Here is a 27,215-nt window from a genome sequence, read left to right as displayed (position 1 = left end):
CTCTGACATAGGGTGTTGTGTGCAACCACAAACTGGCTGCTCCAGGATGAAAAGCCAATCATAAAATGAGATTATGCAGTACTCTGATAGTAGTTCTTCCACTTAATGGAAGCAAGGGAAATCTCTCTCTCTCACACACACACACTCACACACACAGAAGAGAAATTAAAAATACACTAGGTAAGAGAACTGAGAGACTAAAATGAACGCTGTGATGGCATCTACCACTGAAACATTTAAAAATCTCCACAGCCAATCAGGTCTCCAGTGGTCAATCAGAAATCCTGCTGGGCTGAGCTGCACCTGGCCCCACCTTGCCCACTTCCCAAAAACACTTGGTGAGTACCAGGAAAGGGTATCAACAGGCACCACAGCACCCACGAGCACTCCTGATCTAGCCATTTTGTCTTGATGAGTGAAATGGCCAACAACAGCACTCTGACCCATGACTTGAAAACATAGTTTGAAGTGGGTTTGAAAAACACAGATGGAGACAGAGTACCAACCATTTTACAATTCAGATGTCATAGCAACATATGGTGAAAGAAACCAGGAACTGGAGAAGAGAAACCATGCACAAGAGAAGCGAGAAGAGTGCGACCTTACTACACATTTTCAAACCATCAAAACTATGGTCTTAACTGCGGCAAGAATCGTTTTCGCAAGAAAATGGAAGGATGAGAATATTCCTACGAAGGAAGACATTATTTTTAAGGTATTGGATTTAGCAGAAATGGAACGGCTGACTTATATTATTCAAGAAAAGAGTATGGTGAAATTTGACAATTACTGGTTGAGATTTTATAAATGGTTGGACACTAAGAGTTTTAGCATAAATGAATAAATTAGGCATAAACAGTAGAAGCGTTTGAAGTTTGGATTCGTAATGAATTGAAGATATAGCAAAAGGAATATTGCTATACTGTATATAGATTGTGTTTATATGTAATGCATTGTTATATATAGTTATATACAGTTATATAGTTATAGTTGTTTGCTATAGAGCTATATGTTGTTGTTGGTTTGTTTTTTGTGTGTTGGTTTTTGTTTTTTGTTTTCTTTATCTATGAAAATCAATTTAAAAAAAACAACTATGGTCTGGAAGTCCAGGTTCATGTCACCTGCTCTGGGCCTAAAATTGTGCAAGTGCTAAAGCGAACCATGGTTAATCCTGTCTCCGTTTCTGCTTGCAAAGTGACAAATACATCTCGCTGGTTTTTACCGACACACACCTTCCTTGGGTAGGGCTTAGCTTGGCAAATTAAACCCTGGAGACTTACCTGATCTGGCCACCCTGATCCATGCTACTATAACCTCAGTGTTAAACTACTTAATGTGTGAGGCTGCCATTAAAGATTGCACAGAAAGTACGGCTGATGAGAAATATGACAGCTCAGCTTCTGGCAGAAGTCAGCTGATCTGAACATACAGCTGTAATCCTAGAACACCTGCACAAACTGACGATTTGATTCTGAGCTAATTTAAGGTGATTACCTTTATCTCCTTCACATCTTGAGATCCACATACTTAGAGGGCAGCGTCTCTACCAGTAACAATCTGTGCAACAACTACACTCTGCACAACAGCTGTTGTCAAAGTAGACCCCCAACATAGGTCCGTAAAATTCACCACAGTCTGCACTCAGGCCTTCTCATAGCCATTCCCAAGACCTCTTTAAAGGGGGTTAAATAGGCCACCATTGAAATTTAGATTGTAGCAAAAGTCTGGGCTTTTTAGACAGGCTTTTTGGTCAAGTTGATCTTAAAAAATTTTTCTTGGACTTTTTATAGGTGACTGGATTATGAATTTATGGTTGGATGTTATAGTGCTTTTATGTTGTGCTCGCCTTCAGTCCATTGTAGAGGAAGTAAGCTATGTAAGTTTTAAAGTAAATAACCATGATCTCCCCATATGTTTTTAGTCGTAACCAGAATTTAGGTAAGGAACTATTACGTAAGACTCCAACTCACATTCTGTACTCCCACAGAGCTCAAACAGAATACCACACCATCAAACCAATTGCTACTTTGTCACCACTACATATAGTTCAACTCAATACTCCAACTTCTGTTCTTCCATGGTCCCACTATCCCCCTTTGATATTCTGTCTGAACACGTGCCACCGAGTTATCAGCTTGCTTTCTTGATAAACAACCTGTTAGCTTCATCCCACATGACTTTGGCTTGCTATTTTCTAATCTGCATTTCATCTCCACGACCCTGCGTTCTGCAGGCATCAGGTCTAGAGATGTGAAAGCCCGGGAAAAAAATGGGAAAATTCGGAAAAAAACCATTTCCCCCCCGTTTTTTTCCTGAAGCCTTTTTTGTTTTTTTCCGAAAAATTGGAAAAATTGAAAAAAGAAAAGAAAAAAATTGATTATGGAACGTTTTATTTTAACATGATGGATAAAATATTTTAAGACAAGGTGTTCAAATATTTTCCAAATCATTTCTAAAATATATATATATGGTATCAGATTGATCTAATTTCTGTGCACTGAGGACAAGCAAGCTGTAGGTTACAAACTGAACTCTCCAATGCAAGAACAAGATGCATTTCTTCCTTTAGGAGGTGCTATTGTCAGAAGACAATAAAAAGGTTTCAGTTTTGTTTTTGCATGTGGGTGGGTATTCTGTTTGTAATAATTGTTTGGATACACTTATTTTTAATATGCTAGTTGTGATAATTTCATGCCAAGTAAAAATGTCCATAGTCATATTTTATGTTCCTAAAGTAACAGAATGACTTTCAATCTAGAAAAGACAAAAGAAGTGCTAATGTAGCATTTTTTTCAATTTTCCCGAAAATTTCCGTTTCCCCCCGGAAATTTTATATCTCTAATCAGGTCTCCTTGGCAGCAGTGCCCTCAGGTCTAGGTAGTGAGGCCTGAGAGCAGTGACAGGAATCGAAGGCAAGGAACTGGAGCTGGAACATAGGACCAACTGATCCAGCAAGGAGCTTCCCCAAGCATCAGCCTAAAAAGGCTAGGAAGTAATCTGACTCAGGTGCCCTGCTGGAAGGTATTGAACTCCTGCAGCTGCACAGTGCTTAACCTTGTGCTTTAGCCAGGATCCTGCAAAGAATTGTTTTCACTACCTGGCTCTGGTATGGGGCTGTATGCAGTCAGTTGTGTACTTCACCTCCTTTGGGCCACATCAGTCCAGGCCTTCTGCCATTACTGTTCCTGCAGGGTGAAAGTGTCCCCGAGGGGGCGGGATAGGCTCGGGTTCAGCTCCTGGCCAGCAGGCCTGGTAACTATTTCAGGGGCTGGCAGTGAGGCCTCCCTTGCAGGCTCAGGCAGGATGACCTCAGTGGTGCTGGACCCTCCATGATCCCCCTCATCCTCCTGAGCTACCAGCCTGGGCTTTTCCCGTGGAGACTATTGAGACCGAGTCAGTGGACTGGACAGATGGGATACTGACATCCCCAGCGTCATTTCTCATGCACTGCTTTTCTTTTGTACTTGCAAGTTCCTTCTTTCTCCAAACAGCAGAGATTCATACCTGTAATCACCACTCTTACATTTTGGGGCACTGGAGCAAGTCCTTTCCATGGTTCATCCCCAAATGTTAATACAAAGTAGGAAAGACCTGGCAGTCTTTTAGAGGCGACACAACTAAAGAAACTGAAATCCAAAGCTGAGATGATGCACATGTTGGAAAAAGACAAAAAAAGGAATCAGAGTGGCACTTCTCAACAGTGAAGATTCTTAATGGATCCTGACATGTTTAGTAAATCTATACATCTATTTCTCAACTGTGGGTGGATCTGCAGATACTTAAGTCTACAATCGAGTCCACAATGAGATAAAGGAGATTTTTCTTCAAACTTGGGGGAACCCCCAAGTTTGCAGAAAAATTTGCAATCAGTAAAAAAATTACATGGGGTGTTTAAATCCCACCAAAAACAAAAGTGTCTGAAGACACACATTCAATGCACCTACTTTCTGTGACAGTGAAGGAAGCTGAGGAGCCAAAGAGTAGGGAACCTAGCAGCAATGTTGGGGGGAGGCAGACTAGCAGCAAGAAGGCTGCCTGGCTTCAGCGGCAGCTCAAGGATCTTGGGGGGGGGGAGGTGGGCTTGCTGGTGAGCTGCTGTGGAGGGCCGCCTGGCTTTAGCAGTAGCTCCTGCAGTGTTGTGGAAGCCAGTGGCAAAGACGCCAGAAGGTGCTGCAGCCCAGGAGCCGCAGAGGCTGACCTGGTGGGCAAGGAAGGCGGTGCTGCAAGCCCTGCATCAATGCAGGAGGTAGGTGCACTGTTAGGGGGGGGCAGGGAGGGGGGGCAGGGAGGGGGAGCAGCTTGCCCAGGCTTCCTTCCCCCACACACACCAGCCCAGTGAGGGGGAGATGGGAATCCCCGCCACAAGTCTCACAGACCCCCACTTGTAAATAGTAATATTAATCACAAGCAGAGTAAGGACTCATCATGTATGAAACCTCAGCATCATTATTTGGGTTAATACAGTAGCAAACCCTTTCGGGAAAATTGATAATGTTCATGTGCACTGTTTATAGACCTGGCAGCATTTGCTGTAAGTCTGTGTAGCATTCTTTCACCTTTTTTATTTGATTCATTAGAGTTATCATACAGCATAAAGTTCAGCCATGCATCAGTTTAGTGGTGAATTATGAAGACCCAACCCCCCCAAACCTAGAGACTAAAGACAACAAATCAGATTAAATAATGTCCAAACAGAGGATATGTATTAAGGACTGGGTGCTTCCTTTAAATCAGAAATAAGAACAGGCCTGCTGGATTAGACAAAGAGTCTATCTAGTTCAGCATTTTATATAGGGGCTGCTGAGAATTTTGTCATAAACATGTTCCACAGCCAAATATATTGTATTCAGCTGTCCCAAACACAAATGGGCCCGTGTCACCCACTCTGTTCAGCTTCCAAACAGCTGCCAAACAGAAACGATCTCAGAAACATCTTGCTTAGTCCCCCCGCCCCTTTACAGGGACCGAGCAAGGAGTTCAGAGGTGGATATCGAAAGCTGACTCTCCGCTGATAGCAGTGGAGCTTCTTCCTTTCTCCACTCCAGCACCCAAGCTTCCCTCTCTCTATTCCAACAAGGTTGGTAAACAGTGAGAAGTCTGGGGTAGGAGAACAGGAATGATCGACTTCTTTTCCCCTCCACCCCAAACAGGCAGCTTGGGCTTCAGAAAAAAGGAGGGAAAAATTCTGTTCTTCCATGGTCCCACTATCCCCCTTTGATATTCTGTCTGAACACGTGCCACCGAGTTATCAGCTTGCTTTCTTGATAAACAACCTGTTAGCTTCATCCCACTAGGCATGACTTTGGCTTGCTATTTTCTAATCTGCATTTCATCTCCACTACCCTGCGTTCTGCAGGCATCAGGTCTAGAGATGTGAAAGCCCGGGAAAAAAACGGGAAAATTCGGGGGGGAAATCATTTCCCCCCCGTTTTTTTCCTGAAGCCTTTTTTGTTTTTTTCTGAAAAATTGGAAAAATTGAAAAAAGAAAAGAAAAAAATGATTATGGAACGTTTTATTTTAACATGATGAATAAAATATTTTAAGACAAGGTGTTCAAATATTTTCCAAATCATTTCTAATATATATATATATATGGTAACAGATTGATCTAATTTCTGTGCACTGAGGACAAGCAAGTCCTAGGTTACAAACTGAACTCTCCAATGCAAGAACAAGATGCATTTCTTCCTTTAGGAGGTGTGATTGTCAGAAGAAAATAAAAAAGTTTCAGTTTTGTTTTTGCATGTGGGTGGGGTATTCTGTTTGTAATAATTGTTTGGATACACTATATTTTTAATATGCTAGTTGTGATAATTTCATGCCAAGTAAAAATGCCCATAGTCATATTTTATGTTCCTAAAGTAACAGAATTACTTTCAATCTAAAAAAGACAAAATAAATGCTAATGTAGCATTTTTTTCAATTTTTCTGAAAATTTCCGTTTTTTCCCGGGGGGGGAAACGGAAAAAACCTGGGTTTTTTTCCAAGCTTCAAAATTTCCTGAAATTTTACATCTCTATTATTTCCCTGTATTAATATGTCCCCAGTACTGTATTACTTTTTGGAACTGGTATTTCCAGTTCTGTGAAGAAATCTGTTTCTCTTACGTTTATCAAACTGTACTGCCTCCAAACATGAAGCACCACAATATTCTTTCTATAAATTTTATATTAAGGAAAACCTATGTGCCACTGATTTCACAGTTCCACCTGCTTTCTGATACGTCCAGTGTATTTACAGTCTCCCTTGGTTCTGAGCACTTCTATTCTCCCAGCTTTTCTTGAAGGCTTCCAGTGTTTGTACTCCTACCTGGGTATGTCCTGTCCATATAAATTTTCCCCATTAATATTTGATAAGTTGAAATAACTAGTATTAGTTTCTGTACACTCATCGCCCACTTTGGGACCTAAAACACTGACACTGTTGGCACTAACGGACCTCATTCACACACCCTGCCTCACAGCCTACAGTCATTTTATAATCCCTAGCCTCCAATGGAATGAGGAAGTTTATATTTCTCTACAGTAGGAATAATCATGGAATGTACAATCCAGTGGAAGAGAAGGGAGAGTGAAAGTGTTTTTCTACTTCTGTTGATGCGAGCATTATTTAGTCTGACAGATTAGAAGTTGATTGCAACACATCAAATTCCATGATTTTCTAGTTTCTACAACATTAAATAAGCAAATCCTCAGAATCACTTCTTTTCCTAAAAGAGCTGCACACGGTACTTCTACTTAAAATATATATAGAAATTAAGATTTTCCTCCATACATTATTATTATTTATTAGTTAGGTGCACTAGAGAAACAAAGACCTATTATAGCTTTCTTCTAGCACATACTTAGAGTTATTTAGCCGTAACAATCTTGGCACACTTTGCAACAACCTTGAAGAGTACAAACTGTTCCAAACTTGACCACCATTAATTATTAACTGTGACTGTATCATTTCCCTTACAGGATACAAACTTACATAACAGACCAATACACACCAAAATAAAGGCATCAATGCTTTGTACTGGACAGAACATAAAAACATTTACTAGACTTACATGAAGTCAATCATGACCAGGTACTGCTGAGCATGATCAGTAATCGTAATACGCAAAACATGACAATGATACACAGTAAAAGCAGCACTGAAGAACCTTATTTCTACATTTCTTAACAACAATAATTTACTTGTCAAAATAGTTTTTCCTTATGATATGAAAAGGCTAATCTTGAATGCATCCACAGTCTCTAAGAGTAGTATACTTCACCTTAGAAATTTACTTTTGTATTCAGTCAACATGCTCGTGGTTGTTAAAATGCCGTGGTACTATACCATGTTCTAAGCAACAAAAATGTGTTCACTGTCTATTATGGAGATTGGGTCTAAGGCAGTGACCCCATGGAGTGCAATGACTTTCTCCCAATTACTAGGACTCAGGAGTTGACTATATGGCCCCCACACTGGAACTAGACTACACAAGTGTAGCAGCAGCTAACCACCACATGTATGACAGGAGATCAGCGTCAGGCAGTGCCAAAATGGACCAGGCAAGAATAGACGGATCTGCTGATCCCACCTGGGTATCTTCCTGTGGACCACTGAAAACTGAGCCACTATGGCACAAATTGAAAAGGATCAAACTGCAGTGTTCCAAGAGAGTCGCTCCAAATTGAGTGTATGGGCAATATCAGTACAAATGACCATCAATAAACATTGTAGTACATGATACACATGGTGGGGGAAAATCCTAAACTTTATGTATACAAACTGAGAGTGCTGGAACTGGTAGTGACTACAAGAGATTTTGGGGTCCTGGTGGCTAGTTTGACAAAAAGTTAATTTAGTCGAGAAAGGCAAATTCTATGCTATGGATTATTAGGACAGGTAAAACAAGACAGCTAATATAGTAATGACCCTGTACAGGTAGATGGTGCGGTTACGTTTAAAAAGTGTCTACAGTTCTAATTGACCCATCTCAAAAATGATCCTGTAAAGGTGCAAAAAAGGGCAAATAAAATGATCAACCTGGAATGCTTTCCCAGCGAGGAAAGACTAAAATGTTTTGGGATTTTCCATTTGTGGAGACACAATAGAGGTTTATATTACATACAGCACATAGGATGAATGAGGTCTCCATGTTTGAAAGCAGTATGCCAGTTACAAGGGAATTGCAATGCTTTGGCCTTCAGTGGCAGATGGTCAGGCAACATGGCAAACAAGATGGTGGACTAGATAAGCCACTGCTCTGATCCAGCAGGTCTTTCATATTATCAATAGGGAAAGTGTTTGATACAGCATTTTAATAAAGTAAAGATTATACATTATAAAATAGTATAAAAATTTCTTCTTCTATTAGTTGATTAGTAAAAGAATTCAAAAGACTTGATATTCTGCAGAACCAGGAACACTTGTCTATACTGCTATTGTTTTTAATGCACAGAAGAACATTAAAACAACTATACCACAGATTAATGTAGCTTAATATCATTCTCTATGCCTACAGAAACCTGTAGTGTGCAAGGAACAAAGGTGATGTACATTGGAACAACCCCCCCCCCCAACTTCAAGTATAGGTTAATGGGGTCTAAACTTGCTGAGACTGAGAGGGGAAAAGATCTTGGGTTCATGGACAGCTCAATGAAAGTATCAACCCAGTGTGCTGCAGCGATGAAAAAAGCAAACTCTGTGTTAGGGATTACTGAGAAAGAGATTGGTAATAAAACAGCTGATATTGTAATGCTCCTGTATAAACCTATGGTGTGGCCTCATTTGGAATACTGTGTAGAGTTCTGATCACTGTATCTCAAAAAGGACATTATAGAGTTGGAAGAAAGGATAGAGAAGGGTGACCAAGATGATGAGGGGGTTGGACCACCTTCCCTATGAGGAAAGGCTGAAGTCTGGGACTTTTCAGAGAGATGACTGGGGAGGGGGTAAAGAGGTTTATAAAATTATGCATGGGGTGGAGAGAGTTGACAAGATTAACTTTTTCTCCCTCCCCCAAAATATTAGAACTCGAGGGCAACCAATGAAGCAGATGGAGAGTAGTCAAGAGAGTTCCACTAGGCTAGAGACAGGGCCAAAAAGACCCCGGCCCTGGGACCAGGGACTTCCAACAATTTGGTACCGACTGAGTGTAATGCTCTCTGAGGAGGATGGAGAATGTCGTGGAGAATGTCTATCAATGGCTAGTAGCTATGGTGACTTAGGGGAACTTCCACATTCAGAGGCACTAAGCCTCGGTCTCTATGCCCTGTTGCTGGCCACCCAGAGGAACTGCTTGACCACTGTGTGAGACAGGATGCTGGACTAGATGGACTACTGCTCTAAACCAGCAGGGCTCTTAAGAAAGACAAGGGTCTCAAAGAGAGTTCCCTCTAGCTGCGCTAGGGGGCACCAGTGCACAAAATTTTAGCTCTAGTTCAGGGATTTTACTTTGCTCATACTAAGACATTGGAAATAATGGAGGATGGGGGCAGCTCCTTCTGGGGACATAGAATTGGACCCCCTGGTCCAATCTTTTTGAAACTTGGGGGGAGTTGAGGAGAGGCACCAGCAGCTATGCTGCAAATTTGGTACCTCTACCTAAAAAAGCTGCCCTCCCAGAGCCCCAGATACGCCCAGATCGATTATGACTATAATGGTCCCCATAGGGTATAATGGAGCCGAATAAATTTATATATATATTTTTGCACACTCGTTATGCTTTTCAGTATGATTTGTAAGTTGCTTTGAGTCACGGGAAAAGTAGGATATAAATATTTAAATAAATAAGTAGCTTGGACAGGTTGTAACATTTAAGCAACTTTCTGTTTGCTAGGTTAGGCAGGGTTCTGATAATGACTGTTCCACCTCTGTTACACTTGACCTGTTAATTTGTCATATTTCACTAAAAAAAAAACAAAGTAGACTGCAAGAGGTGTCCCCCCCCCCCCAAAGTGCTGGTATGTTTTCTAAGGCTCAGTGCAGGGCAACAGTCTAAGGCCAGGTCTACTAATATAGTGGACTGGGGCAGGTAGACCTGTTTTCTGGTGACCAGGTCTACCAATACAGTAGAAAGTGGTGGGCAGACCTCCTGTTCTCTGGAAGCCAGATCTACCCGTATAGTGGAAAGGGAAGGGTAGACCTGTTCTCCAGAGGCCAGGTCTATCAATATAGTGGAAAGGGAAAGGTAGACCTCTGGAGGCCTGGTCTACCCCCACAGAGGACAACATTTTCTGCAAAGAAATTTGACTTGATTCTGTTTTCTCTTATAATGTTTGACTTATTATTAAAATACAATTTAAATATAGTTTAAAAGATTTTTTACAATGTTATGGAAATTATCTAAAATACTAATTTAGGCAATAGTCAAATGTAGACTTGCTCACAACTTAAATGCTACTAACTTTCTTTGCACATGAGGTAGAATTTTTGCTCACAACACTGTAGAGCTTAGAGGGAACATTGGTCTCAAACAGAAATCCCAGCACACTTACTGAGCACTTAGTAAACTACAATTCCCAGAATGATTTGGGGGAACCCAGGACAATTCACCTGAAAAAATTCAGTACGTTCGTAAATACAAATTGGTTTAAATAGGAAATGGAACATTTCCTGTTTTTATGTATTCACTACACAGAGTACAAATCTCAGTTACAGACAAAATATTTTATATAGTTTGAAAGAAAATGCAAATTAGTAGCAAATAAACATTATCTCCGGAACAGGAAAGGATTTGTAAGTGTAAGGTGAAGCAAGGCAGCATTAAAGTATTAAAGAACTTTACAGTAAAAAGTTACACATATTGCATATAGGGTATACATTTCTACCTCAGGCCAAATTCCAAACTACCTAGGAGCAGAAACATTTCCACAAAAGTGCTTGCAGTGACAGGTATCACTGTGTTTCACAGTACTAAAACATCCAGAGTTTGCCATGCGGTAAAATGTTTCTTTTGAACAGATTCACTCCTCCCCTTTAGCATACTGAATAATTCAAACTAGTATGGTTCCTCTACAAAGCTATTTTTATTAAAAACAACAAAATTATGTTTTCAACCTAAGTTATCAACAACTAACAAACTTCCATGAATTTGAAAGGAAAATATATAAAATTGATAACTTCTAACTTTTTGTACCTTGGGATATTTTTCTATGGCCATAAATATTCTCTCTCCAAGTTCCCAAGAAGGGTCATCCGGTTATCATGAACAGCTGCATACCCAGCATGTTAAATGACCTTGCAGTTAAAAAAAACACCCTCAACAGCAAAATTCAGATTTCTGAAGTGCCCTGGGTCCCTCTTTTTGTTGTTGCTGTTCACAGAAAGCAAACTGTAAGTGGGTGTATTTTGGGGACATTATTTACTACCATACACGCAAGCATGTTTTTAGCGGATGAAGTTGCACAGCCATTTCTCTATGCATTCTGCCAAAAAATACAACTGAAGTAGCAAATTCACCCAGGGAGTATTTCCACATTAATCCAAGTATTATTACACCTGAGAAACTCTACTAAAAGTTCATTAAAATGGATTTATGTTTATTCCTTTGATTACATGGATGTGAATTTTATTAATGTGAAACAATTTTAGAGTTGGAAAATCAGAGTAACTGAACATAAGAAGCTGTGTTAAACTCCAACCAATTGTCCATCTAGCCCTTCACCATCTAAGCCATCCAGCAGTGGTTCCCTCTGTCTTAGGGCTTGAAAAAGTCACTCAGTTCCACTACCCAAAGTAGACAGACAGAAGGGACTAAAACTGTAGGCAAGGGGGGACTTCCGGCGGCACTTGGAGAAAATGGCCGCTTGAACCTTGCGCTCCACCGCGCGCCCCCCCCCCAAATATATTACCCTAGCTGAGCAATCATACAGTCTCGGAAGACACAAAATACATGGAGAAAAAAGACGAAAAAATCCCGCATCCAAATCTTTAAAAATCGCTGACAGAAAAAATCCCAGTGAAACAGCAGCAATTAACAGTATCGGACTCCCAGGCCTCAGAAACAGGTAAAATGGCAGCGGGAGGTCTTGGCGCCAAAAACATGGCGATCCGATCACGAAGGCTGATTTAGCTTAGACCTTAGACTTTTAGCTTTAACCTTAGAAACCATTTTTTTTAGGGAAGATCTCGTCTCTGATTAGACCACTGCATGAGCGGCTGGACGTTATACAGAAAAATCTAAAACGGTAGGCAAAACACACCTTCTACTACTGAACTACACCCATAAAACCATCTCTGAACAACAACAAAAAATGAATTATAATGTATGAGTGTTCCCTCTCCCCCCAAAATTTATGATAGGCACATAGTCTAATGGGTCTGGCTATTTCTAAGGGTTTTGCATCCCAAAAGGCATTTAGAAAAAGCACAATCATGTTATTCATACTATAATGTTGATTCAATCATATGATACTAATATGACTAATGGTAACAAAATCCTTATTTGTTTGATTTTGCTGCAAGGTAATAAGTTGATATGCAACAGGGAAAAATATGAAGATTATTTAATTATGGCTTTCTATGTAATAGTGCAATCCTGTTGGCTGTTACTCACCTGTATTTTTCACAACTGAGATCTATGTAAGTTTCATTTTAGAAGGTATTACACTGTACATTTTTAAACAGTGATTTATTTTGAAAATATCTTCATTTTGAAAACATTCCCAAACTCAGTCTCTTTTATGGCCTGCTGCCATTATAGGTATTCCTTTTTAGCCAGAAAATGCTAGGATGAAAATGTTCGCCTGTCCCAAGTACTTACTGGCTCCAAATATTTAGCAGGGCACAAACTGGTCTATTACACCTTTGGGGATGGTGATCTGGAGGCAAGGGAGTTAAAGCTTACTCTCTTGTCATGGACAATTCATTACCTGATAAGAGTTCAGACTTACTGCTTACTCTTTCCTCAATGGGAGTAGGCCCATAGCCAGGATTTTGTGGCTTGTGGGACACATTTTTTTCTGGTGGGGCTGAAGTTCTCAGTGCAGAAAGAAAAGCCATTTAGCCAATAGAAAGCTGTTACCAAGATAGGTCTCTAAACTGCAAGCTGTCAACCACTTTAGATGACAGCTCTCAGCTGCTGCAAGTTAATCACTCCTGTCAGCCTAAGCAACAATTCTGATAACAAGCTGGCAGGTGGGGGTGAAGACTTCTACAGTCAAGAAAGCTAACACTTAGGCAGAAAAACTCTCTTAAAGGGGACCAGTTTCTTGACACAGTGTTAGAAGGTATCCTAGAGGTCACCTACTCCAACCCTCTTGCTCAGTGCAGGAATTAGTCAACTACAGCACCCCACTCTGCTTAAAGGAGTGCACTCCTTTAAAAAATGTTTTAAAATGACTGAAAAAAGCATTTACAGGAAAAAAATACTTGTGGGGCTGTGCCTTTAAGGAAGGGGGAAAGCCCCCCCCCCAAGCCCCACTATAGCTATGGGCCTGCGTGGGAGGCACCTAAATGGATTCTGCTAACTTCCTATGAGAGTTAGGATTTTCCCACCTCAGCTGCTGACTATTTTGTTGAAACCCTGACCGCTCTTTGGAAGAGGGGATGGCCCAGGTTGTTGCCACAGTTGCCCCTAAGCACCCTCTCCCCCTGGAAACAACCAAGCAGTCACCTTGGTTCATTGGGGAACTGATGGTGATGAAATGGGAGAGATGATGGCTAGAGTGCCACAAGCAGAAAACTTGGGAGTGAGACTGATTGAACACAACACAGAGTCCATATGGGAGCCTATTATGTAGCAGTGATGATGGTAAAAATCCAATAATTCTCCCCCACCATTGCGTCTACACATAATCATCAGGCCGGGCTGTTTCGTGTGGTTCTGGGACTTTTACATCATAGCCCCAAGGAACTGGATTCTGACCATACAATGGCCTGCTGTGATCAATTTGTTACTTAAACAGACAAAATCACCCAGATCCGCTCTGGGTCACATACCAGCATAGATACATGTTCAGATGATGTACTTTTGGCATCTGCTTGTCTGATTTATATATATACTTTTCAGCTTGTGGAGCCTGAGGATGTGGGCAAGATCTTTGGAGAGGTGAGGCCTACCACCTGTGCTCTCGACCCTTGCCCTTCCTGGCTGATAAAAGCTCCCTATATTGTAATGTTAGCTTTTAACTCTTGCCTATCAACTACAGTTAATTTAGGTATATTAACCTTTTTTCCCATCTAGATTTTGAGGTGAATAAAGATTTTTATAGTATGCAACAAATTCATTTAAAGTATTTCCTGTTTGCGTAGCAATAGATCCATCCTGTTTCTCACTTGCTAAAGTAGATTCTTGGGCCTGTTTCTTTTAACCTTAGTGGCTAGTAGTTTCTCAATGGATTCAAAATATTTATTTAACACCGGGGGGGGGGGGGGGGAAAGAGATGTGTAACTGAATGTGCTCATATCGACTAATTTATTTTTTTCTTCTTTCAAAACCCATTCTGACAGGTTACATTTATTAATCTTTTAAATTCTTAATTCTTTCAATACACTCTTATTTCTAGAGACACAAATCCAGAGTTTGAGAACTGCGCAACTAAGCATCTCTGATGGCATTTTCTAGGTGGCTCAGCCTAGAACAATCATACTGTGCTGAATTCAAGACCTCAGTACCAGCCCATTCATGTATTTTGCCCAATATAGAAGTTAAAATAATGCATTTTATGTCTATAAATATCACTGAAGAATACCACGGTCCAACACATGCAAGAACTTTGTCTATTCCGAAAACAAAATGGGTAACCTTATAATACAACAGTTCACTAGTATTTAAACATCTAATTCTGAAACGCAAAGATTAGTAAATATGCATTTTCTTAATTGAGTTACTTCATTTATACCTCACCTTTTCCACCTATGGGGACCAAAAGCTGCATACATTGTTCACCTCTCCTCTGTTTTATCATCACAGCAACCCTGTGAGGTAGGTTAGGCTACGAGTGTGTTACTGGCCCAAAGGTCAGCAAGCATCTATGGAAGACTGGAGATTTGCACCTAGGTCTCCTAGAACATAGCCTGACGCTCTAACCACTACACCACACTGGCTCAAAGCCACAATACACCATTAGTTATCACAAGAACCAACTGTTGGGTGGGGGGGCAAGAGAGAAAGAGAGAGAGGGAGAGAGGGGGGAGAGGGGGAGAGAGAGGGAGAGAGTAACAGAAGCATTCTGAAGAATTATAGACAAGGCCCCAATACAGTGTGACTGAGGTTTCACCCATGTTAGTATAAGTATAGACATAGCAACGCTCAACAGACATTCCAAACCATTTTGGCACAGCTACAGATGCTCAGACGGGATTCCTATGTTGCAGTTTCTAGATATCCATCTTTCTCCTCCCCTTACTCTAAAAGAGAAAAGAGATGTTCCATGCAAAGTGCACAGAGCAGTCCCTCAGAGATTTCAAAAAGCAGCTATGGGAAGCTGCAATCAGAGCAGAGGAATGATTAAAAAAAACATGCTTTGCGTGCAAAAAGTCCCAGTGTTTCAATCACTGGCATTCTCAGTTGAAGGATCTCAGATTTCGGGGGAAACCTTTGAAAGCTGTTGCCGGTCACAATATATAATACTGAGCTAGATGGAACAACGGTATGAGCTTCATATGGTTTTCCACCCATGAGGAGAAAGCTGCAAGAACTGCAGCTTGGAGTGGTTACAACTTCCATGGAAAAACAGCCAGTAAGGAAAGGATTTAGCAGGTCTGCCCCTCCCTGCTACTTGTCAACTCCAAAGTGTAGCCACCTAGGTCGGCTTTTTATTTTTCACATTGAATTAATATATTTTCTGTACATTAACTCAGAAGAGACGAAAATACAGGGCAATCCAACAAGTTGAAACACAAGCTTCTTTTCATTTTCAGGCATCAGGAGACTACACATTTGGACTCCAGTTCCTTTCCAGATGGGCACTCAAACCTGCTGTTGAAGGAAATGGTACCTCACTCAACCAGAACTTAACATATTAAAATAGCCAACTCAATATACAATGATAAAAGCCACACCATCAATAAAGAGTCCTTGCTGCCCTTCACCACACAGGCCTTCCACTTCACATTTAGTTCACCATGACAAAACACCCCAGCTCTACTCCACTCCTTTACAAGGGAGGGGGGAAAGGGAGAGGAACAGCAAATGGCAAGGATGGGGCTCCAACCGGGCATAGCCTATACATAAATAGTGCAAAGCCTTATTATCTTTAACTCAGTGGTACATTTATGAAAGCTATATGGGCAATCTCATAAACAGGCTCAAGTAAGGATCCCAAGTCCCCCAAGTCCCCCCGGGGGTCGGGGAAACCCCCACCCCAGAGGCCCGTTCCCCCGGTGCCGCCGGATCGGGCCCTGGGGGGAACTCCACACTGACGTGCGCATCACCCAGAAGTGACGCGGGCACGCCGGGGGCGGGGCCACGGCCATACAAGGGAAAAAACCCGCTCCCAGCGAAGATAGACTTGGCAACCCTAGGCTCAAGATAGCTGATAACTAAATTAGGTCACCAGCTAAATACTTTCAGTTTTGGGGGGGAAATTCCTTCTAGGTTTACCATCTTCAGTGATAAATAGGAGAAACATTTAGGTACAACCACGATTTGTTTTTGTAAATATACTTTAAGCAAGAGAGACACACCTACTAGCAAAATAAATTTTCTACAGCTGAGTAAGAAGAGGAATCTTCCAACATATGCTCCAGTCTAGGCCTGTTGTACCTGCCTCCACTTTTGCTGCAGGGAGAGCAGTTCGAGGCATGCTAAAGCAGATAAATTCCAACCCAAGCAAGATGAAAAGCATATTATAAAATACAAAAAATGTCTGGTGCACTGTGAAAGCCAACAAGCACCAGTAACTGTGGACTTCAGTAGATTTACAAACCTAAGAGTTGCTGCAACATAAAAGGATGTCTCAGCTGCTCTGCTAGTGAAACGCAACAAAACTCAGCATTGTATCAGCACTGCAAGCAAATATGTTAGAGCACATGTTCAGGATCATCAGTTCAACACAGACATTTAACCTTTCCTCTAGGCTACTCCAAGCTGTTCTTTATTTACCAAGAGCAGTTATACCCTGCTTTTTTCACATAATCTTCATTTCCTTGAAACATTTCACAACTTTCCTTGTACTCATGTCTTTGGCACAACACAGCATTTTAACAACTGAGAAAACACTTCCCTATTTTTCTCCAACTTTATTTTACCCAAAGGCACACATTAAATAAATAACCCGAACAACCCATTTACTAGTAAGATGACATTTTTCACGTGTTTTGAAAAATAAAGATCAAGTAACTTTGTCACAAGCTATAATCCAGTGTAAACTACAGCATGAAGTAAACGTACTATATAAATACTCTCCTACAGTTCAGAGCATGTTGACGCAATATTAGCACAGTTTAATTAAAAATAGGGTAGGCTTATTAGCTTTATGGTTCAGTGGGGAAAGAGGGATTTTTTAAAAAAAAATTCTTTCTGAGTCCACAAGCATTTTATGTAGCAACTGTAGGGTTTTCCAGCAACATGTATTCAGAGGACTAATTTTAACAGAAGCAACAGGATTTTGACTATTATTAAAACAAAGTGAGAACACGAATTGAAAAATATTGTTGATAATAGGGAAACAAACGTATATGCTTCAATTTGGATCAAAGTAACTGCAAAGATTCAACAACACAGTTTTATATTAGTAGTGGAAAGTGCCATCAAGCCACAGCTGATTTATAGTGACCCCGTAGGGTTTTCAATGCAAGAGACATTCAGAGGTGGTTTGCCATTGCCTGCCTCATGTCATGACCCTGGTATTACTCGGAGGTCACCCTTCCAAATACTAGCCAGGGCTGACCCTGCTTAACTTCCAAGATCTGACAAGATCAGGCTAGCCTGGGCTATACAGGTCAGGGCAGTTTTAGATAAGATGCATATTTTTAAAAAATTTAAAAGGGGAAAGCTCACATAGCTGCCCAACTATAATATTCTCAAAGCCCCATCTGCAGATTGTGCTTTATTTCTAACTAGGAATAAATACAACGAGCTCTAGAAAGCTCTGGGAGAGTGCCAAGGCCTTGAGTACTCAGCATCAATTCACTGTGGTGATCTCCTTAAACCCCACCCTCTCCAGGCTCCGCTCTTGAAATCCCCAGGAATTTCCCAACCTGAAATTGGAAACCCCATCCCCTTCCCAGCTAACCATCAACCTACCGTTATCTGCTCCTCTGACTGCAGCTGACTTCTGCCCTCCCTCTTGGAGATCAGTTGTAATTCTGAGTGATCTCCAGCCCTCACCTGGAGATTAGCAACACTTGTTTCCCAGGAGGAAACGTAGTCTTTCTCTGCAATGGGGACCAAAGTAGCTTACTTCATTGTCCTCTCCGCCTTTAAACTTGCACAACAACCCTGTGAGGTAGGTTAGGCTGAAAGTCTGTGACTGGCCCAAAATCACCCACTCAGCTTCTACAGCAAGAACCTGGATCTAGCAGACCCTGCTCTGAAGCACTGACTGCTATGCCTAGGTTAGCCAACCTCCAGGTGGAGCCTGAAGATCACCGGGTATCACAACTGAACTCCAGATAACAGATCTCTTCCCCCCCCCGGGAGAAAATAACTGCTTTGGAAGGTTCGGAGAGGGAGGAGGAGACTCAGAGATGGAGGAGGAAAGTCGAAGAGGAGGCAGCCAGGTGGCAAGGCAGTGAGCAGCATTCACTGCCCTGCCATTTGACTGCCTCCTCCTCGGCTCTCTGTGCAGGTGCAGCGAGGCGCTGGGGCAGGCCATTAGAGAATGGCCCGCCCAGGTGCCTCACTGCGTCTGTACCAGCCAGCAAGAATGGCCCGCCCCAGCCCCGTCTGCGCCAGCCAGTGAGTCAGCTCTCCAAGAGCTCTCGGGCAGGCCATTCTCTCCTCCTCCCATGCCTCCCTATGCAGGATGGGACAGGATGGAGAGCTTGAGCCATGGGGGCTCTGTCCCTAAAGCCCCACCGCTGGCTATGGCCCTGATAATACAGCTTTGTAAATCTGCAAAAAAACCAAATTTTTTTGTCTGCCCACATATGCCTATTTTAGTCATTTATGATGTATTGATAGCCTGAAAGGAGTCAGACAAAATTCTCATCAAGTTCATAAAAGTTTCTGGCTGCCAGAAGGAAGCTGTCACTTGATAGGCGCAAAGGCAAGTGGCTATTTGCAAGCCTGTTGAAATGCTTTATTTCTGTTTCCCCTCCTTTTAACTTAAGCCATTGCTACTTGTTTTGTCTTTCTTTTTTAAATTAGAAAACAATTATGTCACTTCCTAATTATCTTCTCAAGTCTAAATCATGTAGTGCTATTACTTTCCAAGTGATCGTTAGTACATGATTCTGGTTAACAGAACCTAAAATGGCATTGGCTGGTTATGCCTCAGCATCACACCTTGATTAGCTTGCTGTTGCTAACTCAGACAATACTGCAACGTAATTTTGAAGGCTGGATTTGATGCTTTGTAGTTATAATGTTACAATCCGTTTTAGAATAACTTTACAATTTGTAAATATTAAAACAAAACCATCCAAACAAGTGTGTATGTGTAATGCAGTCCATTTTCTAGAAATTTCTGGCTAACTGAATTTATAGGTCTGTAAATCAATTGTTTAATTTCAGTCAAGGTGAAATATCAGCCAAGATGAAATATCATCTGTGTTTTCATAGTTTCTGTTTTGAAACTTTATAGCGATTTGATTATAAATGCCACAAAGATAAGGGGGAAAGTAGTGGTAGCGGAACTCATCTCTTCTCTCTATATAATAATTGTGTTTTGGGGTGGCACTCTCCCATTGGCTGTGCAATGCGCTCCCTCAGCCATTGGCCGATCAGCCGCCACTCGAGTACTCGCTTGCCATTGGCCGGGTGCTGGGTCTGCTCCTCTTCCCCGCCCACTCCCCCTTCAGCCAATGTGCCCTGTCAGAATTACTGTCAACACAAAAGGAACTGTGAAATGGAGCAGCAGACACACCATAACCATATAAATTTATATAAATATCATATCTTATACTGAAAACATCTCCAACAAAATATATCACACCTCCAAAGGAGCATCACTTAAGTGATTGAAGTGGTGCTCCTTTGGAGGTGTGATATATTTTGTTGGAGATGTTTTCAGTATAAGATATGATATTTATATAAATTTATATGGTTATGGTGTGTCTGCTGCTCCATTTCACAGTTCCTTTTGTGTTGACAGTAATTCTGACAGGGCACATTGGCTGAAGGGGGAGTGGGCGGGGAAGAGGAGCAGACCCAGCACCCGGCCAATGGCAAGCGAGTACTCGAGTGGCGGCTGATCGGCCAATGGCTGAGGGAGCGCATTGCACAGCCAATGGGAGAGTGCCACCCCAAAACACAATTATTATATAGAGAGAAGAGATGAGTTCCGCTACCACTACTTTCCCCCTTATCTTTGTGGCATTTATAATCAAATCGCTATAAAGTTTCAAAACAGAAACTATGAAAACACAGATGATATTTCATCTTGGCTGATATTTCACCTTGACTGAAATTAAACAATTGATTTACAGACCTATAAATTCAGTTAGCCAGAAATTTCTAGAAAATGGACTGCATTACACATACACACTTGTTTGGATGGTTTTGTTTTAATATTTACAAATTGTAAAGTTATTCTAAAACGGATTGTAACATTATAACTACAAAGCATCAAATCCAGCCTTCAAAATTACGTTGCAGTATTGTCTGAGTTAGCAACAGCAAGCTAATCAAGGTGTGATGCTGAGGCATAACCAGCCAATGCCATTTTAGGTTCTGTTAACCAGAATCATGTACTAACGATCACTTGGAAAGTAATAGCACTACATGATTTAGACTTGAGAAGATAATTAGGAAGTGACATAATTGTTTTCTAATTTAAAAAAGAAAGACAAAACAAGTAGCAATGGCTTAAGTTAAAAGGAGGGGAAACAGAAATAAAGCATTTCAACAGGCTTGCAAATAGCCACTTGCCTTTGCGCCTATCAAGTGACAGCTTCCTTCTGGCAGCCAGAAACTTTTATGAACTTGATGAGAATTTTGTCTGACTCCTTTCAGGCTATCAATACATCATAAATGACTAAAATAGGCATATGTGGGCAGACAAAAAAATTTGGTTTTTTTGCAGATTTACAAAGCTGTATTATCAGGGCCATAGCCAGCGGTGGGGCTTTAGGGACAGAGCCCCCATGGCTCAAGCTCTCCATCCTGTCCCATCCTGCATAGGGAGGCATGGGAGGAGGAGAGAATGGCCTGCCCGAGAGCTCTTGGAGAGCTGACTCACTGGCTGGCGCAGACGGGGCTGGGGCGGGCCATTCTTGCTGGCTGGTACAGACGCAGTGAGGCACCTGGGCGGGCCATTCTCTAATGGCCTGCCCCAGCGCCTCGCTGCACCTGCACAGAGAGCCGAGGAGGAGGCAGTCAAATGGCAGGGCAGTGAATGCTGCTCACTGCCTTGCCACCTGGCTGCCTCCTCTTCGACTTTCCTCCTCCATCTCTGAGTCTCCTCCTCCCTCTCCGAACACACTACACCCCCCCTTCACACATGACCTGAAAACCAAAACTTTCCACATGCATGGCTTAATTCTGGCTTGGAGGGAAGGGAGCTATTGTTTCAACTTGGACATAAGGACAAACTGTGTTTTGCCACATTTAATTAACCATTACATGCAACAGGAGGAAACAGGGAGAAGGAACGTGGTTAAATTACAGTTGACATTACCTTCAAATCTTGCCACTGAGTTTAAGCTCACTTTTTGAAGCTCACAGCCCTATTAACAGACTTCTAATATATTTTTTTGTTATGTACCCCAAGCTGTTCTGAGAGTGTATTTTACTCTTCTATTTTTTGTTCACACGCACGCACCTCACTCCTCCTTTACTAACCCAGGCACCAGAAAGCATGAACTAGGGGGGAAATCATTTTACTTTTTACTGCCAAGCATTATAAATATGACACAATAGCTGTGTATTGTGAGAACTTCAACTGTCTGAACATCAAGCAGCATTTCATTGCATTTCAGTTACATAAAGAAACACTCCTCTGCCCACTAACAACCACGTGTCTTTTACTTATATAAAGCTCTGTGAACTTGGTCGTCAAATAAGTGGTCTTTCTTTATATCCTTCTACAGGTACGGAAACTGCCAAACAGAAATAATTCCATTGCTGCTCACCTTTTTAAGCAAACAGAACTTTTCTAGCACAAGTCAGCTGCATGTTTGGATTTGTGTGTTTAGGCAGGATAAAGGAGCTATTTGGTTCCAAGCCATTATGTTTTAGTTGTTATGGCAATAATTATTATCCATGGTTATTTAGGAAAATATGAATTACAGAGTTTAAAATACTCTGCATTTTTAGGTTAACAAATGTGATTCCATCCAGGATCCATAAGGTCATCAGTTTAGGCCCAGGGGCTTCCAATTTCAGTTACCTTACAGCATATCTTTTATCTGGGTGCAATTAGGGGGGTAATTAGACTAAATGATTTATGACAGAAGATGCCTCAAAGAGCTGACGGGTGGAAAAACAACCAGTGCACAACACACAATTAAGTTAGCTTAGTATTTAGGTAGCACTTCTCCTTAATAAAGTAAGCAATTAATATGCAAAGTGTAAGGGTTAATTATTTTTGCTGTTCAAGCCAAAAATTCCACCTACCAAGAATGGTTTTCCACATTAGTTTATTACAATAACTGTGCAACTCAAGCGTTTGATAACATTAGATTACACAGCTTAAAATTTAATTTTAACACATAGTAAGGTGTTTAATTACCTCAAACTATGACGACTGTATCTCTTACCCACAGAATATATGAATGCAACTCACCATATATTTACCCTTATGGGGCAAACCTATGCACATTTATTCAGAAGTAAATCTCACAATGTTCCCACTTGTGCAGTGCGCATAGGACTGCAATGTGTGTCTATGATCAATGTAATATATTTCCATAGAATAGTCACCTCTGAAGAAGTCTTGACTCATTCATACACTCATTACACTTCTACATGCCAGAGCCCTGACCTAGTTACATGCTTCTTAATCTGTCTGGTTGATGACACATTCATTAGAATTGGGAACTTCAGTAATTCTGCAGTGTTATCACCATACTTTTTTGTAACAGTATTTATTTGGAAAGCTCACCAAAAAAAGTTTGCAAATATGTTATGAAAACATCTCTACAAGATTCTAATGCAAAATGCACATGGACTTAAAACAGTAAACCTCATTATGGCTAGGGAACTGTAGTTCTCAGGATCATAACAATACTCCACACAACTTTTTAAACTACCCTTATAAGCAGATATAGAAAAGTAAAATTGCAGCAGCCCCTGAGAAGCTTGAACTACATGTTGAAGGAAGTACAGAAAAAGTCTATGACCACTATCTTAGCTTTGTTTGTTTTTTAAAAAAACATTAAGCCTAACACAACAGAAAAAAGTGTCCATGATGAAGAGTACACTTTATATAGCATTTAGGGCATAGTCATAGCTTAATATAAATGCACTTACAAAATTAGCTACACACATAGCCAAGTATCCTGTTTCAGAAGGCACATTAGAATAAGACACCACCATCCCTAGCCAAGAGAACTCAACATCTAGCCTAGAGAATATGCACAAACTGCCTCTCAAAAGTTGACGAGTTCTTCAGAAAAGAGAAGATTTTATCATCTCAGTTTATTAGTCCTCTTAAAAATAATGCTCCCGGCAGATAACAATTTTGTGGCACAACCTCAATGTTTAAAAAATGGAGACACCCCCCCCATGACTGAAGTTACACCATAAATGTTCACCATATCAGTTTCTTTAAAAACTAAAATTCAACATACCCTAACTTCATAAATAAGCCTATCCAACTAATCTGGCCACTGAGTAACAACACTATGTGTTAGACAACCCGAAGAGTAACATTTTAATAGCTTTTTCATAACAAATACAACATACTGTCACAAAAATGTTAAAAATCCAAATGCTAAACCCCTTATTGTTAAATCTGACCTCAGTTTAAAGACATCCTTAGTTTGAATTGTCTGCAGCACCAGATGACTCCACATACCATTTTCAGTTAGCTTTTTCCCCCCTCTGACGTGGAAATAGACATTACTGTCACAAAACTACACTTGCAAATTACCTCCGAGTCCCAAAGGGAAGCAATAATCCCTGGTAACAAGAGCACTCAGCGACCACGCCTTCCTGCTGCCCTAGCAAGTTGCAAGCGGAGTAGTCGGGTCACATTTCTTCTTTCATGCGCAGGGATCCTAGAGGTTAGTTTTACACAGGCCGAATAGGCTCATCTAGCGAGCGTATAATGAAACGGGGCGGAGAGTTGAGAGAAAAACATAACAGAAAATTCTAGTTCTTGGATGGGGGGGAAACGTTACAAAAAAAAGGGCATGAGAGGGATGCGTGGAATAGAACTATACTATTTATACACTACCGCTTGCTTTCATTTTTGTTGGTGACAGCAAGCTACACACACACACGTCAACTTATTAAATGTGATACAGGAAGGGGGGGGGGAAGGCAACGGTGTAAAACAGAAGTTTACCAAAATTAGTTACATCGATCCATACCAGAATTTAAAACTTGTTTACCGTGTGCCGGCATAGTTTTTAGAAAGACGCCAGGCTTCAGACCTACTTTGAAATCCATGCCCTCTTACCTAGCAACCCTTTCTCCTCTCCCCAGAATACAGAGACTCGTTGTGGGTTACTCGAGCCGAACTACCAAGCATATATAGGTATATGCTTGCAGACACTATACTTCACTTGTCCCAGGGCTCAGTTGTTTGTTGTTGCTCAGTCGCACAGTCGGGTCGGACTCAGAAACAGCGGCTGAGACCCAGCTGAGATTAAGCCCCCGATCAGTAATTCCCCTCTCTCTAAGGCAGCAAGGCCATGCATTTCTGTTTGGGAATTACGTTCGAGTGATATTTGCTTCCGAGTCAACACGCATAAGAGTCCGATTGCACGGGGAACTCTCTCGAACCCCTTCTGAACACCCAAACTCCCAACAGTATGCCAGGAAAGGAGCGGCCAAGACGGCAACACACAATTCGATCTACTCCGCATTCCAAACCCAATCCCCAAGGAAAGCCCTTTACTTGTGGGCTCCCTGTGCCTTATATAAAAGAAAAGGGTTTAAAAAAAGATAAATACGCTGTAGAGGCAATGGAGTTCAGGGGTGAAGGGTAAAAAAAATAATCCTCCTAGGGTTGGTTTTTGTTTTTTGGGTTCCCCCCCTTATTCAGCACCATTTTTGACCCCAGCAACTTCCCAAACACAAGCCAAGGGAAAGGAGGCGGACCAACTTCGCCGTGGGAGAGGAGAGGAAAGGAAGACGGGTCGCGCTGTCTGGCTGGCTGTCTTCCTCCCAGCCTCTCTCACCTTCACAGAACCGGCAGCGCTACAGTCCCCACCGCTGCCTTCGCCGCCGCCGCCCTCGGCATGTCCGGAGCGCTTCTACCAGGAGGCGCCTCTCAGGCCAGGCTCAGCCTCTGGCTGCTGCTGCTGCCGCCGCCTCCTCGGCCGCTGCCATCTTGCCCTGGCGGCTGAGAGGAAAGCGCCCCGGCTCAGCCCGCTCAGCTCCCCGGGCCTCCGCCTCATCTTCCCGACGAGGGACCCAGTCTGCCCACCGCGGTTGCCTCCACCTCAGGCACCTCTTTCTCCTCCTCCGCGGCCACCGCCCACTTCTGCTGTTCCCGCTCTTCTCCCCGCGGGGCCTGAGGCCAGTGAGCGCGGCTGCGTCCGTGGGAGTTGTCGTCGTTGCCGCCCACCTGGCTCCTGGGGCCGCGAGGGGAAGCGTCAGCCCCGTTCCGACATGTCTGGGTTCCGTTTCCAGCCCGCGGGGCCCTCCCGACGAGCCTCAGCGGGCCGCCCTCTTCCGCAGCTGTAGCGCCGCCGGCTGGCTCTTGCCTGCCTCCTGGCAGCGATTAGAGCGGCGCTACACCCGCCCCCGTCTCCGGGAAAGGCGCTTCTCTTCCCTCACTTGCAGGGCCTGGCCTGGCGCTCGCGGGAGACGGAGATTAAAGCCGAAAGAAGCGAAATGCGTCCGTGGCTTCAGAGCCTTGGACGTCTGCATCCAGGATACCTGCTGTCGAAACCGATGCACGCAAGTTTGCGGAAGAGTAAGTACGTGTTTTGCCACACTGACTTCCGTGTAAACTATATGATTGCCGCTAAAAACAAAACCCATTTCCGGGTCTGTATTCTGGCCACAGGTTGTGCACTTTCCGCTTTTCTGGATCAGTAAAACAAATGCAAAGTCGACTGTGTGCATTCCATCCTTGGTTTAAATCTATTCTCGCTTCAGGCTCTTTGTGATGTTAATGTACAATCGCCATTGGCTAGAATCTTTATGTATTAAAGGTAAAGGTTCCCTTGCTCGAAAGCCAGTCGAGTCCGACTCTAGGGTTGCGGTGCTCATCTCCGTTTCAAAGCCGAAGAGCCAGCGCTGTCCGAAGACGTTTCCGTGGTCATGTGGCCGGCATGACTAAACACCAAGGCACACGGAACGCTGTTACCTTCCCACCAAAGTGGTACCTATTTATCTACTTGCAATTTCTTTCTTTTGAACTGCTAGGTTGGCAGGAGCTGGAACTAGAGATGGGAGCTCACTCCATCATGCGGCACCCGGGTCTCGAACTGCTGAACTACTGACCTTCCACAGCCTGCAGTTCAGCATCTTAACCACTTGAGCCACTGCAGCTTTATGTATTAAGTGCCGCTTAACAACCATCAAAACGTTGGGAAAAGTAAAAGCCGGATCTACATGGATCATCATGGGTTCTCTACTTTTTTAAAAGAGAACTCCACCGAATCCAGCATCAAATCACGTTTGGAAGACTGGACCATAAAAAATACTGTTCCAACACTTTGCAACAGTGCAAAAAAAAAAAAAGATTAAAATGAAATAAAACCAAAATACTGTAGATCATGTCTATAGGCAGCACCACAAAATTCACGCATCCACTGCTTTGTAGGGTCACAATGGCGCAAAACATAGTTGCAATTCACAGAGCCTCATGGGTCCTCAGGATTTCTGCATTGAGTCACCCCAACTCACCATCAGATTACATATCAGAAGAAGAGGAGATTGGATTTATACCCTGCCCTTCACTACCGGAAGGAGTCTCAGAGCGGTTTACAATCCCTTCCCCTCCCCACAACAGACACCCTGTGAGGTAGGTGGGGCTGAGAGAGCTCTCTTAAGAACTGCCCTTGAGAGA

General features: G+C 42.3%; 2 protein-coding genes across 6 annotated transcripts in view; one reads left to right on the top strand and one right to left on the bottom strand.

Annotated features, from left to right (window-relative positions):
• The window catches only part of HIPK3 (homeodomain interacting protein kinase 3), a 117,779-nt gene extending 92,109 nt beyond the window's left edge, over positions 1–25,670 (bottom strand). Inside the window, exon 1 of one of the 5 annotated variants that reach the window (XM_015409752.1) lies at positions 25,375–25,670. The gene's annotated coding sequence lies outside the window, so the exon portion shown is untranslated. The other 4 variants (XM_015409769.1, XM_015409774.1, XM_015409763.1 and 1 more) reach the window with 4 other exon arrangements.
• Positions 488–26,604, top strand: LOC107109080. The gene is made up of 4 exons (XM_015409657.1): positions 488–767; positions 1,791–1,876; positions 25,257–26,114; positions 26,570–26,604. The coding sequence occupies exons 1-4, from the start codon at positions 488–490 to the stop codon at positions 26,588–26,590; spliced, it is 1,245 nt and encodes a 414-aa protein (XP_015265143.1). The 3' UTR covers positions 26,591–26,604.
• The last annotated feature ends 611 nt before the right edge of the window (positions 26,605–27,215 follow it).

The sequence above is a fragment of the Gekko japonicus genome, unplaced genomic scaffold (genome assembly GCF_001447785.1).
Source record: "Gekko japonicus isolate JY-2015 unplaced genomic scaffold, Gekko_japonicus_V1.1 scaffold113, whole genome shotgun sequence".
Taxonomy (NCBI): domain Eukaryota; kingdom Metazoa; phylum Chordata; class Lepidosauria; order Squamata; family Gekkonidae; genus Gekko; species Gekko japonicus.
The sequence above is the reverse complement of the archived record's forward strand: the minus strand, read 5'-3'. Positions and strand labels throughout refer to the sequence as shown.